The sequence below is a fragment of the Taudactylus pleione genome, unplaced genomic scaffold, assembly GCF_031769625.1.
Source record: "Taudactylus pleione unplaced genomic scaffold, aTauple2 ptg000556l, whole genome shotgun sequence".
Classification (NCBI taxonomy): Eukaryota; Metazoa; Chordata; class Amphibia; order Anura; family Myobatrachidae; genus Taudactylus; species Taudactylus pleione.
Window position 1 is genome coordinate 24,939,651 of NW_028284958.1, and position 14,688 is coordinate 24,954,338.

General features: G+C 45.8%; 1 protein-coding gene across 1 annotated transcript in view; it reads left to right on the plus strand.

Annotated features, from left to right (window-relative positions):
• Positions 1-14,688, plus strand: part of NOX5 (NADPH oxidase 5) — a 58,231-nt gene that overhangs the window by 17,484 nt on the left and 26,059 nt on the right. The window contains exons 2-4 of the mRNA XM_088452896.1: positions 6,355-6,505; positions 12,813-13,023; positions 13,145-13,379. Coding sequence (XP_088309022.1) covers positions 6,355-6,505; positions 12,813-13,023; positions 13,145-13,379 — 597 coding nt within the window. The remainder of the gene's footprint in view (positions 1-6,354; positions 6,506-12,812; positions 13,024-13,144; positions 13,380-14,688) is intronic.

Genomic DNA, 14,688 nt, shown 5'->3' on the forward strand with positions numbered 1-14,688 from the left:
TACTGTATGTTTTGCAAAAAAACCTGCTAAATGCTATTCTTCACCACTTGTGCAAAGATGCTAATTAGCAGCTATTGAGAGCATTTAAATACCCCAAATACCTTCAGCAGGGCTATTCGGGGGGATCTATAGTGATCCCCAATGTCAGTGCATCTTTTTGGGAGTGTCTGGAACTGTACCATGCTGTTTTGAAAAGGATTTCCCTTGTTGGACTTCATTCCAAAAGGCAATGTTAGGTGGTGTGGAGTTTAAACTGCCTATTTCTGTGAGGACTTTCCATCGTCTGTTTACTCACACCACCAGACTTGAAGGGTATGCAATCAAAGGACTTTATGCTCATATTCTATTTTGCACTGATCAATCTGCACTAAATTGGCACTTTATAATGTTGTAATTATACATTGTATATGCACTGACCATTTTGCGTGGACTCATTTATGAATTGGATTTGATTTTAGTAGTGTGTTTTATTTCATTAAATTGTACTGTTTACTATCTACAATATCCATCCAATTAATTTCTATATATTCATATGAAGGAAGCGCTTGAAGTTACTTATCAAAGACCCATTTTTCTTTTCAAGTTAATTGGTGTACAACCTGTTATATTGTTAAGTTTTTGAGCTACATACCATCAGTCAATTGCGCATTGAATATACCCCGTCTTTCAGAGCTGTAACTAGATTTTTTGGTGCCCTGTGCCAGAAAGAGCATTGGCGCCCCCTTATTTTTTAAATTGAGAGATAACAGACCCAAAAAAGGCCATGGCCTCATTGGGAAGGGCCAGGGAAAAGATAAGGGAGGCCTGGAGATGCTGTGGCCAATATAAGAGGAAGCTAAAAGTGAGATTGATAATAAACAGAAAATTGACAGGCTGGAACAGCGCCCTCTGCCCTGCAGTGCCCTGTGCCATGGCACAGGTCGCACTACCCTAGCTACAGCACTGCCGTCTTTCCTAGTTCTGAGCTGATGGCACTGCTGGACTTCTAAGGGAAGTAAGCATGAAGTCTATCATCTGATGCACTAACCATTCTTGGCCGACCACTGCGACTACGGTCCTCAACGTTGCCCGTTTCTTTGTGCTTCTTCAAAAGAGCTTGAACAGCACATCTTGAAACCCCAGTCTGCTTTGAAATCTTTGCCTGGAAGAGACCTTGCTGGTGCAGCATAACTACCGTGTGTCTTGTTGCTGTGCTCAGTCTTGCCATGGTGTATGACCTGTGACATGAAATTGTCTTCCACAACATCACCTTTGTAGCAGAGTTTGGCTATTCTTCACCCTTGGCGCATCCATTTAATATAATTTATTTAGGGTTTATTTGTTGCTCCTACACAGCTGTTTCTGTTCCAATTAATGATTGTATTTCAACCTACATATTAAAATGATGATCATTGTCACCTGTTTGGTATGATGGTATGATACACCTGACTATAATCCTACAAAATACCTGACTTTGTGCAAGTGTACCGAGAAGAATTGATACTGTTTTGAAGGCAAAGGGTGGTCACACCAAATATTGATTTAGATTTTTTTTCTATTCATTTACTTTGCATTTTGTTAATTGCTAAAAATAAACAATATATTAACACTTCTATTTTCGATAGCAGTCTTACTTTATAGCATTTTTTCCACATCTTCCTAAAACTTTTGCACAGTATTGTATATCTTGTAGACAGAAGCTGATTAGCAGTCTTGATTGCCAGATCACCTCTGAGAGGCTGATAAGGGGTATGTCAGTCTCTGTAGTCAGTCTCTCACTGCCTGGGGAACAGGTCAGTGGTCTGTTGAGAGATACTATGATGACTGAATGTAAGTGCTGTGCTAAAGACTTCTGTTTTGTGAGAAGGACCAGAGATGCCAAGAGGGGGGGGGTACTAATTACTGTACTTGAGCCCAGGCTTATTGGTGGGGCCCAGGACTGCCGCCCCCCTCCTTTCCTCGTACCTGTCAGCACCCTGTGACTCTCCAGTGCAGTGTGCTGGCTACAGTGGACCAGGGAAGCCTGAGCAGCAGCAGCTGTCTCCTTTGCCTGTGGGGGGGGAGCGATCACACTGATCACGCCCCTCTGGATTTTGCCCCTGGCTAAAGGACTCACAGCGCCCACCTCCTCAGTACACAGCTCTGCTTCGCTGTGCTGCAAATAATGTTTTGTGTGGCCACACCTCCTGCGATTAGGCCACACACTCTGAAAGTTATGGGGCCTGGGCCGGCTCTCTACGGGCCTGAGAAGAACATTAGGTTCCTCCACTCTTAGAGAGGGAACCATTTGTTTACTTAGAGCCAAAAAGGACAGGATCTTATTTTATGTTTCATTTTTGTGCTGCTAATAAAACTAGCCACAGTGTACCAACGCTCTGGAATGGTGTTCTGCTACTTGGCTACTGCCTGACATGTGTAACTGTTTACCCCAGGAGATGGCACCCTTGCCCTGATCTTGCCTCTGTAAATTATGATTTTTCTAAAGGGATCACAGGGTCTTATCAATGTAAGTATTTTCTAAAAAAAAAAAAAATTCCATAAAATATAACATGCAAAAGAAATGATCCTAGACATTAGATAAGAATTCCACAAGATGGCAGTGTTGCACCACGTCGCCTTTATCTCAATAATCATTCTTTGATGTCACAATTATAAATTCACAGGGAAGACAAACTACTGTAATTACAGTAGGAAATAAGAATACTTAAAGTTTGAAATCTCTCCCAATTATTTTAGATTACTAAGAGCTGATACAATTTAGTAATATTTATGAAACAAAATAAGGCTCACAGTGCTTTGACAAATGACAGCAACCATGTCGCACTCCAAGGGGTACTCCTATTACTGAGAATGACCGGTTACCTAAACAATTCATGTAGATATATTTATTTTACATATTTTGAAGTTAGAAATAGAATTATCGCTGAGTTTTAATTTTATTATTTGTGAGTTAATTGCATCTATATTAGCTCATGCCTGGGTAATCTGGATTCTGAAGCTCTGTTATCAACTATTGTCCTGGCAATAAAGCATTTTTTCTTCAAATTTAATTTAAAATGAGCAATAAAATCAAAACACACAATATTGTCAGGCGATAGAGATATGTCAGAACGTCCATCTCAGGGGCGTTTTTATCATTTGTGCAAGGTATGCGGTGCACACAGGCCCCTGGGTCCAGGAGGGTGCCACACACCTCATACCCTGCACCCAATTAAATATACTTACCTCTCCGACGGCCTGGCACTGGCTGCAGAGCTGCAGAAATCACCGGGAAAATGGACACAGTGGCATTTTCCCGGTGATTTGCGCAGTAGAGATGTCCCGGGAAAGCGGCATGGGCGCAATGTTCCACAGACCTACACATTCGCAGTAGACTCTGGCACAATGCACCTCTGGTCCACCTAGTCTTTCCATTTTACTTAGAAGTCACTGGCACAGCACTGTACAGTTTAATAAATCTCTGGGCCTCATTCAGACCCATTCGCTATCTAAGTACGCTCGCTAGATGCGTATGCAAATTTGTCAAAGTGACGCCATGGGAAGCGATCGCTCGCTAAGGCATAAGCACGCCCACCATGTCTTACCGAGCGGCCACTTTGTGTATGTGTACGCCCAATCGCACAGGCAGAGCTGCTCACCAGCAACACGTCAATTCCAGGAAGTGTATTAAAACATTGGTACATCGAGCACCATCGGATGTGAATGCAGTGCTTAAGGTAGCTTTACTCTACAGCAAGCATTGCGAGGAAATCAGTTTTAAAAAAAGGTAAGTGACGTGTACTATGACACTGCCTGTTAATTATTCACGCCTCTTAAACGGCATTGAAACACTCAGGAACACCTGCGTTCGCATCTCCAACCCCCCTTTATTAGTGTCCTGCCCCTGCGGGTTGTGATCGCAGTGTGTAGTTTGCGCACGCGCAGAACGAAGCGTGTCCAGTGCATGCCCCCACTGGACACCACAACAGGGTAAAAACTGCTGGCATGGGTGGACTGGGAAAGCAGTGTGAAGTGGGAGATAGATCCCAACTCTCCCTGTGCTGTACAGGTCACCTATATCAGCACTGTCACATCATAATCAGATGGAAGATTGTGCTGCTCCCTCCTACCCGTCATTGTGCTGCTCCCTCCTACCCGTTATTGTGCTGCTCCCTCCTACCCGTTATTGTGCTGCTCCCTCCTACCCGTCATTGTGCTGCTCCCTCCTACCCTTCATTGTGCTGCTCCCTCCTACCCGTCATTGTGCTGCTCCCTCCTACCCGTCATTGTGCTGCTCCCTCCTACCCGTCATTGTGCTGCTCCCTCCTACCCGTTATTGTGCTGCTCCCTCCTACCCGTGCTGCTCCCTCCTACCCGTCATTGTGCTGCTCCCTCCTACCCGTCATTGTGCTGCTCCCTCCTACCCGTTATCGTGCTGCTGCTGGAGTCTTAGGCTTGGTTCCAAAACTTTTTAGAATTACGGCGCCCTAGAGTATCAGCATTTTTTCCACAGCACCCATGGGGCAAAAGTTTCTTATTGAGAAATTCAGCAAAACTTAAATGAAGTAAATTGTGCTTATATGTATGTCACCCTTCGGTTCAGTCACGTGGTGGTTGACAGGGCTCCACTTTTTCTTGTCCACATATTTTTTGATAGGCAAAACCAATGCTGGCTGCTGCCAATCACACTGACTAAAAATCATTTTATTTGTACTGGACCACCAACCCGAGGCACCCCTGCAAGTGCCCTGAGGAACCCCAGGGTGCCACAGTACCCAGTTAGGGAACCACTGTACTAGAGCAATATCGGCACAATATGTCATTTCCAGGCAAATTGGAAGGACATATCATGCGGGTCGCACAGTGTGTACGCCTGATTGCGTGATCCCTTGGGTCATATATGACAACTTCTGATCTGCCGCGCTGCATGGTCAATCAGAAGATATCGTGTACAATCCCATGCTTCTGGGTGCGACCACTGAACAATATATTGCACAGTCACACTCTGTTAACGTTCAGTGTGTATGGGTCACCGCAATGTCATTCCGTCAGTCGCCCCGTCGGCCGAGAAACACATTGTCCTGATGTTACCCTGCCTTAAACTCTGTTGCTAATTGTCCCCACCCCCTGCTCTGTCCCACCCCACCCCGTCTCTATCCAGTGATCCACCCCCACATACACACTCTCCACAGTTCTGTCCCTTCCCGCTCCCTCTTTACCTGCTGCTCTGTCCTGTCCCAACCCATCCCGCCATCCGATACCTACCCTGCTCTTAGCTGCCCAGAGGCTAGAATCTGTCCTGTCTCACCTAGCAGTGGGTGACAGTAGATGGGCATGCGCACACCCCTACACCCACTGCTGCGCATGCATGTTGCAGATGGAACAGACTTTAGCAGATTATTATATAGATGTTTTAGTCTCAAGAAACCACAGTTTATCCTAAGCAACATATGGGCATCCTAATGGTCAAAAAGAGGGGGTAGAGAACAGGAGGAGAAAGAGAAAAGAGAAAGAGAAGGGGTGGAGATGGAGAAAAAAGAGAGAGACAGAGGAAACAAAAGGAGAGAACAAATGAGGGAAAGACAAACGAGAGGGGGTAAGAACAAGGGAAGAGAGAAAAGAGGGGGTAGCAAGAGGGAGATGGATGGAGCAGAGAGGCAGGAGGAGGCAGGGGAGATGCACTAAGTCTTGTTTAGTGATAGTGGAGAGTGATAAAGCACCAACCAATCAGCTCCTGTCATTTTTACGGGCTGTGTTTGAAAAATTACAGTTAGGAGCTGATTGGTTGGCACTTTATCACTCTTCGCTTTATCACTATACAAGGCTTAGTGCATCTCCCCGGAGGGGGAGAGAGAAGGGGGAAGAGAGGCACAGAGAGAAGGAAATGAGAACAAATATAGAAGGGGAGAGAGAGACGGAATAAGAGAGAGGGACAGAGAGACGGAAATGAGAACAAATATAGAAGGGGAGAGAGAGACGGAATAAGAGAGAGGGACAGATGGGAGGAATAGGGGGCTAGGTAGGGAGACAGAAAAGAGAGACTGGCAATAACAGCTACAGGTACCCATGCACATCACATGTTGTATGCATTTTGTGTGTTTGTGACCCGGCGAATGACAAGCCGAAAATATTAGTAACATTACTCATTCTCTTTATTGTATTAAGGGGCAAATATATGGTTTCATTTTATTAAGAGAGCAATATTATTTCTTACTTAAATTGAATTATTAATATAGATTGTTATTTAATTTGCATATATATTGAAAATAATTTCATTGGAACTGCCCATGAGTATCCCAGGTAATCATATTCGCAAGCACACACAATTGTATATAAGATGATGTGACTCTCTTTGTTTCATGTGTAGAAGTTGCCCTAATGCCCCCTGCTTCACAGTCTTTTTTTGCAGAGCGTTTTTTTGCCTTGTTTGATTCAGATGGGAGCGGCTCCATCAGTCTGGACGAGTTGCTGAAGGCTCTCAGTCTCCTCATACATGGAAGTGAAACTGACAAACTGCGTTTCCTTTTCCAAGTCTATGATGTGGACGGTAATTGTGTGAGAACTTGGCGGCTCCATGCTACAGTATGGTGTAATAGACTGGCAATGAAATATATATATATATATGCAATGCTTATTTTACAGAGCTACATTGTACATTTCAAAATCTTATATGTATATAATTTGCTTAGTCCTTTTGTCCAGAATGCTCTTTGAATTTGAATATCTCAAAGACTAATTAAGATATTAATGTGATTCTTTTGCGACGGATTTCAATCAGCAATAAATTACAGAGTTTGGAATAAAACTGTATAAAATTTGATGGAAAAAAAAATAAAAACGCCAAAAACCATAATAAATGATTTGGTAAAGCTAACCTGAAAATATCAAGAAAACTACCAGAACACAGAGCCGGCACAGTGACCCGGGGGAAGCGGGATAGGGGTGAATGCCGCCTGCTGCTGTTCTCATACACTACTGGGGGTCTGTGCTCTCACACGGACCCTGATTGTCCGCCTGACTGCGTGACGTAGCTATTACATATTGAGGGAGGGCGTCGCGGAAACACAACATATGAGGCTGCTGCTGTAGGAGGCGCTCTTCTCTCACCTTGGTTTGGGCCTCGAAAGCAATGCCTCTTTTCTCTGCTTTCCACGAGAGTTGCCGGCAGCCGATTGGGAGATGGTGAGGTGGAATAACAGTGCACTATCATTTGCATCTATAGGGGCTCAGCGTGCAGTACCTCCTGGAAACGGTTCATTTTGCTTTAGAGTCCATGGCCAAATATATCATCGCACGTACAAATTGGCAAAATGTTACAATAAAAAATCCCCAAAAACCATAAAAGGACGTGGCTTAGCCGGTTACGTTTCACACACATCTGTTATTACCCGAATCCCTCATATTAACATAGGAGTTGGCCATTATCTAGCAAAGCAGTTCCATACGGTATGCAGTTGGGATGCTGACGGTCTAAATGCCGACCGTCGGCATCCCGACTGTCTAATCCCGGCAGGTGTCTAATGACAGGCATCGAAATCCCGACGCCTGTCATTAGACCTACATCGGGAGCCCGACACCCGGCTTACGGATTGAAGGTAAGCCGGGCGCCGGATACGGACAGCCCTTGTGGGGGGGGGGGTTAGGGGCTCCCGGGGGAGACTTAGGGTTAGGCACCCCCCCAGGAGGTTAGGGTTAGGCTAGGGGAAGGGGGGTTAGGGTTAGGCACCCCTGGGGGAGGTTAGGGTTAGGCACCCCCCGGGAGACTTAGGGTTAGGCTGTGGGGAAGGGGGGGTAGGTTTAGGCACTTAGAGGGGGATTAGGGTTAGGCACTTGGGGGGGGGGAGGTTAGGGTTAGGCACCACCAAGGGAGGGTTAGGGTTAGAGCGGGGGGAGGTTAGGTAAGTAAATAGAAAGAATACTTACCTGGCGGTATCTTCACTGTCGGGCTTCCGCTGTCGGGATTAGGCACTAGGTGGAGGATTAATGTTAGTCACTAAGGGGGGTGCAGTTAGGTTTTGGCACTAGTGGGGAGGTTAGGTTTAGGTACCAGGGAGGAGGGTTAGTGGTAGGGAGAGGGGAAGGGTTAGGAAACTGACCGACAGGTGTCGGTATCATAACCCTATCGGGATGATGGCGTCAGGATTCTGAGTGCCGAGATCCTGAGTGCCGCCATCCTGTACTAAACCCGTACAGTAAAGCCCTAAGCTAGTGATACTAATATCCCAGACCCGGACTTGTTGGAGGGGCCTGGGTTTGACGCCCTCGCAGCATCCTCTCTCACCCCAGTCCAGCATATGCTGCTGTGTGTTGTGCTACGGCTACGGTGGGTCCAGTGAGGCTGCTGCCGCGGAGCTCAGCTGTCTTCTCTGCCTGCACTTGATGTGCGTGGGGAAGGGGGGGGAGGCATTGCACTTATCACGCCCCCTGGTGGCATGCAGTATTTTGTTATACTTTTTTATTTTATGGGTTGTGGCCACGCCCAGCATGATTAGGCCATGCCCCCACAGTACCGAAGCCCAGTACCACTCACTATAGCCTGGGTTTACCTATCTGGCATGCAAATGCCCAGATGCCATCCAGTTATGCCCACTACGTTGCAAGTCGAGTTGCGGCTGAGAAGCATATGAATGCACAGTTGCTAAAGAATTGTGAGAATCAGCCCAATAGAATTTATGGAATGCTGTATGATTTATGGTCACCTGATCAGTCTTTAACTCATTGATATCAAGTGTAAGTCTTTCATATGACCATATTCTAATACCTGACTTTGCTTATTGTGAAGCTTACATTTGTTATTCAACCTTCAGGTTAGTTTAATCAGGGTCGGCTCTTGAGGTGTTCGACCAGTGTGGTCGAAAAGAGACACCACGTTATAGGGGGCGCAGTCCTCCCAACTTCCCGTTTCCAGCAGGACAGTCCTGTTTTTCGGGCACTATCCTGCAGTTACACCCGCGGATCGAAGTGTCCCACGGGTCGTCGGGAGGTTGGGGACATGCACCACCGCAGCTCTTCTTTGCTAAGCAGAGAGCAGCAGTGCCGGTGAAGCTGAATGGATGCTGCGTGCATGCACATGGTGTCCATTCAGTGCAGGGAGATGGCTGGGGGCAGCCCCCAAATATCGTCATCTAGGGGGCATGGCCTAGTTAGGCCATGACCCCTTTTCAGACATAAAGGACAACGCCCGATTCTGACCCTGAGTTTAATGTACTGCTCTGTGTGAGCCCAAATGCAATTTTACCAAGTACATTATACTGTATATATAAACTAGAGCAATCAAGAGATAGATAGATAGATAGATAGATAGATAGATAGATAGATAGATAGATAGATAGATAGATAGTCTGTATAGATATATATAATGGAATAGATAATATATATGTCTTGGTGTAAAGCACAGAACCAAGTCAGATAATAAAGATACATTTAAGATACATTATTTAGTGAAATTTGCAGATGTGTAAACTAATTCATGAAACATTTGGCAGTTTTAACTAGATATATTCCCAGGTTTATCTTTCTTTGAAAATATTAATAGTTACAATATTTTTCTACCCGGTAATTACATCCAGAGGAAACAGCAGCATCTTTGGCATATAATTAAAAAGTCCTTTCATTCACCACAGTAACACAACAAGGCGATATTTCCTTTTACTGTGGTGAAGAAAAGGTCTTTTTATCTGAATGCTGATGTTTCTTCTGGATGGAATTTCTAGGCAGGCTGCAAAGTTTGCATGTCCTCCCCCACACATCAGCTACCACTCATGTGTTCCCAGGGGAATGGGCTGGGTGCACTATACAGTATAATAACAAGCGCTACTGTCATTGATATTTAACACTATGCTTACTTCTCCTTCGCTGTACACAATCAGTCAGAATTCACTGTGGAGCTTGTTCTTCATCAAAGTGAATGGGTCCATTATGTATATGGAAACTGTAGTAAGTACTACACTTATTCACCATTCCTGCAATGTGCGTACAGCACAGACACAATGCGCTATGTGACCACATACAATAGTATGAGGACGACTATTCGTCAAGCTCCGAAAACTAAACATTTTTGGAGCTTGATTGTGGGTACTAATGTCATCTTCAGGCTATGTTAGCCCACTGAGCCCCACTCCTTCCTATTACGAAGAGGGATTCACTCAGATTCCTCCAGCCTTTGCAGTCTGCATGCATGAACGAAGTCACACATATGCAGTAAAACTGCTGGGAGAAACCCTGACTAAACATGGATACACACTATACATTATGTCTACCCAGCCACGATGAGATTTAACGATACAGCACACACACCGTACATAGGGCCTGATTCAGACATGCTTGCAAATGCTATGCACTCCGCGAGCGGGTCGATGTTTGGCCACTGCGCATGCGCACACCGAAGCCGGCTCCGACGTGAGCATGCGCAAGACCCTTCAAGCGACGGGCGCTCCGTCGCTCCGGGTCTCGCACCAAAAGGGGGCGGCTGTCGATTTTGATCGACAGCTCGCACCGTTTTGGAGGCGGGCAGGGGGGGTGGCTGGCCAAATGGAGGCGTTCCAGACGGAACGCCTGCCGTTTGGGGGCGGCCCCACTGACATCACTCGTGATGTCAGTGGTGAGCTTCCGGCTCTATTAAGAGCCAGAAGCTCACTGGGGCTTGCGGGAACGAGACCCAACCGCAAGGGTCTCGTCGCAAGCCCCGATGGTCGAGACCATCGCGACCATCACCTGGCCACTCGCAATAGCTGTGGGTGGCCCGGAGGCCGCACCAAAAAAAAATAAACGCCCTGATTAAGAGCGAGCGCTCTTTCAGAGTGTCCGGCTCTGAATCAGGCCCATAATAAACAATCCGGTGTATGACGGTGTGATGTGTTGTTACATGCTGCATGTAACTACACAGCATTTTATTGTATCATCCCATCCGCAGTGTACAGTAGCAGCAGATTGGACGACGCAAAGAAAAAACTTTGTTAATGACGAATCGGATGTACACACTATACGATGTTTTTGATATTTCGTTCTGATCTGCGTAGAAACAATATATCGTATAGAGGTCCTGATTCAGAGCTGGACGCTCTGACAGAGCGCTCGCTCTGAATCAGGGCCGGCCCTCATACTTTTTGGAGCTGCCCCCTGGCTGCTCGCATAGCTGTGGGTGACCACCCACAGCTATAGCGAGCGGCCAAAATGATGGTCGCGATGGTCAAGACCATCACGACCATCGGGCTTGCGACGAGACCCTAAGGTAGGGTCTCGTCTGCCGCAAGCCCTGGAGTGCTTTTGGCTCTATCAGAGAAAAAAGCACTCCCACTGACATCACTAGTGATGTCAGTGGGGCCGGCCCCAGACGGTAGGCGTTCCCATGGGAACGCCTCCGTCTGGGCAGCCACGCCCCCAGCATGCCCACCAAAGGGGGCGTGCTGTCAATCACCATCGACAGCACGCCCCCTTTGGTGCGAGACCCAAAACGACGGCTTGGCCGTCGTTATTCGGGTCTCGCGCATGCGCACGACGGAGACGCCTCCATCGTGCGCATGTGCACTTGGGCAACATCGACCCACTTGCGAGTGCTCAGCGCTCGCGAGCGGGTCTGAATCAGGCCCAGTGTGTACCCAGCTTCAGTGTGGATGTTATGGATTGTGGGACAACGGCTTTTACTGCTTTGCTGCTGTTGATGTGGATCTGTCACCGCAAATCGCAGCGAGTCAGATCCATGCTGGGTCACCACATTTAAATAGGCCCCGGTATGGAAGCCACCAAATCAGCAATACGTAATGACAGAAGTCGTTTGCGGCTTTTTACTTGCTTTGATCAAACTTGACCCTGTTCCCGGGCTGCTGCTGAGCTAATGAAATAAGCGACTTTGAGTTGGGCAATGAGGGCCCAGTCACCTGTATTATATGCTGCTGTTTTAAAGCTTTATCATTTATATAACACATTGCTGTATAGAACATATCTTAGGGTGAGGGTACTGGCTGTGATTAGTGGATTCCTCACAGTGGCAAATGCAGGATTTCTAGAGGGGGGTTTCCAAATGCTTGAGTTTAGAGCGAGTGTGGCCAGTCCATGAAGAGAGTAGAATTAGCACTTATCCAGCTTTAATATGCGTCATACAAAGTATATTGTGTGTCATAATTCCAGCATATAGAGGACCGGCAATCACAGTAAGCCATTACATGCAGCAGTAGGGCCATCCTGCCTGAGCTGAATGTTTTTATTTTAGATGTGGGCACCATTCCAGAGTATTTAAGTAAGTCCGGGAGTCTGGGGGAGCAGCAGAATAACCTAGCACTGCCCTGGACATATATGTACATATTGGGCTCTATAGCAGTGCATCCCTAATAGTGCATGTTTTCCAGATATCCTAGTTGGTGCACAGGTTATTTATTACTGTCTGATACATGTTAAAAGATCCACAGGTGGTGATAATTATTTCATTTGTGATACTGAGAAGAACATTCAGCACTAGTAAAATTCTATTACATTACTATTTCTATTGTCTTGGCTGTGGAGGGGGGTTTCCAGGCAGACGGAACCCCCCCTGCATTTTCCTATGCCTCAGTTGAAAATTTACATATGAGCCTAAAGATTTTAGTTCTACTACTGGTCATGGGTTACGACAAAGCTTTTTGAGACCCACAAATAAAGTTTGATTAAGTTGTCTATATTTAAAGATTTAAAAAGGACAGCAAAGATTGCAGCATGTAAAATGTATATAATAAATATATAAATGCTCTGAGCATGTTCAGTAAAAAAAAAAAATCAAACAGAAAAAAAAAACATGAAACCAGTTTGGGCAAAAGTCTCTGTGACTCCCTGTAATCTTGGTTCCCTGCTAACAGCGTTGATTTGGGTTGTTGTTAATTCAGGCAGTGGGTCTATTGATCCAGACGAGCTGCGTACAGTTCTGAAGTCTTGTCTGCTGGAGAACGCCATCTCACTGCCGGAGGAGAAGCTAGATGACTTGACCCTCATACTTTTCCAGTCTGCTGACCAGGACAACAGTGGGTCCATCACGTTCCAGGAATTAAAGGAGCAACTGGAACGTTTCCCAGAAGTCATGGAGAACCTGACAATCAGGTGAACTTTCTAAATGAACCAACAAGCCCAAATTCACTACAATAATTCATGTATTTCCATTAAAGCCCCACAAGAATTAGCATACCATGTATTTTAAACTTTATTCTCATTTTCTACTCAGTGCTGCCAATTGGTTGAAGCCTCCAACCACAGAAAAGAAGAATCACACCCCTCGCTACCTGACTCCAACCTACTGGCACAACAATCGCAGCAAGCTTCTGTTCATGTGCTCCTACTGCTGTGTCAGTGTATTGCTCTTTACCCTGGCAGCTGTCAATCATTCCAGTCTTGGGGGCTGGATCATGGTGGCCAAGGGGTGTGGCCAGTGCCTGAATTTCAACTGCATGTTTATTGTGGTAGGTGGCTGATTCGCTGGCTGCATCCACTGCTGGCCTCAACTTAAAATATATTCCTGTTTATAAATGTGTTTTTCTTTTAAATTATTAGCTCTTTAAAAAAAAAAAATCAGTTACATGTTTTATAGCAAGCAAGTAGATATAAGTGTACAAAATAAGCCAAGTTAGTGTCACTCATAGGTTTCAGCTCCCCGTCACCCAACTCGTGAAGGGAAGGTAATAAATAGTAGATGCCTTGTCATAATGGGGGAGCGATAGGTTTTGTGAAGATATACTTAGTAGAGTTGCTCAATCTTGAGCTAAAGTTAAACAGTATATTTAGAAAGCAGTCACTAAATTCATTCAAGATGTATAGCAAACAAGGCACCCCCAACTTACATTAAGTAGTATATAACTCTCTGGAGGCTTAATGATAATGCCTACACCTTACATTTAGTGGTATATAAAGCTCTGGAGGCTTAGTGATTGCGCCTCCACCTTACATATTGGGCGGTATTCTATTAACCCCAAAAAAACTTTCCATGTTTGCCCAAAAACACATAGGTCCATGAACTTATCACGGATTCTATGTGTTTTCGCGATCATGGTGGCGAAAACAGGGCACTTATCAGGCATTTTTTTGGGGACCTCGGAGGCCCCGAAATAAAAATCCATGATAGGTGCCGGCATCGCGGGGCTAATTGGATAGCCTCGGGGGATCTATTAGAGCCTGAATAATTTTCGGGGCTAATAGAGTATCGGGTATATAACTCTGTGGAGGCTTAGTGATGTGCCACCACCTTACATTATGTGGTATATAACTCTGTGGAGGCTTAGTGATGACATCTACACCTTATATTAAGTGGTGTATAACTCTCTGGAGGCTTAGTGATGTGCCCCCACCTTACATTAAGTGGTATATAACTCTCTGGAGGCTTAGTGATGGCGTCCCCATCTTACATTTAGTGGTATATAACTCTGTGAATGCTTAGTGATAGTGCCCCCACCTTAAAGTAAGTGGTGTATAACTCTCTGGAGGCTTAGTGATGGCGCCCCCACCTTACATTAAGTGGTATATAACTCTGTGAATGCTTAGTGATGGCACCCCCACCTTAAAGTAAGTGGTTTATAACTCTTTGGAGGCTTAGGGGCATATTCAATTACCCGCGGGACCTCTCCCGCGAGTAATTGATGGGTGAAAGTCCTGCGGCGCGGGGTAGAGCTATTCAATAGAATAGCTTTTTCCCCGCGTCCAAAAAACAGGACTTCCACGCGAGAACACACTGATTCCGCGAGAACTGCGGAATCAGTGTGTTAATATTGCTCGCGC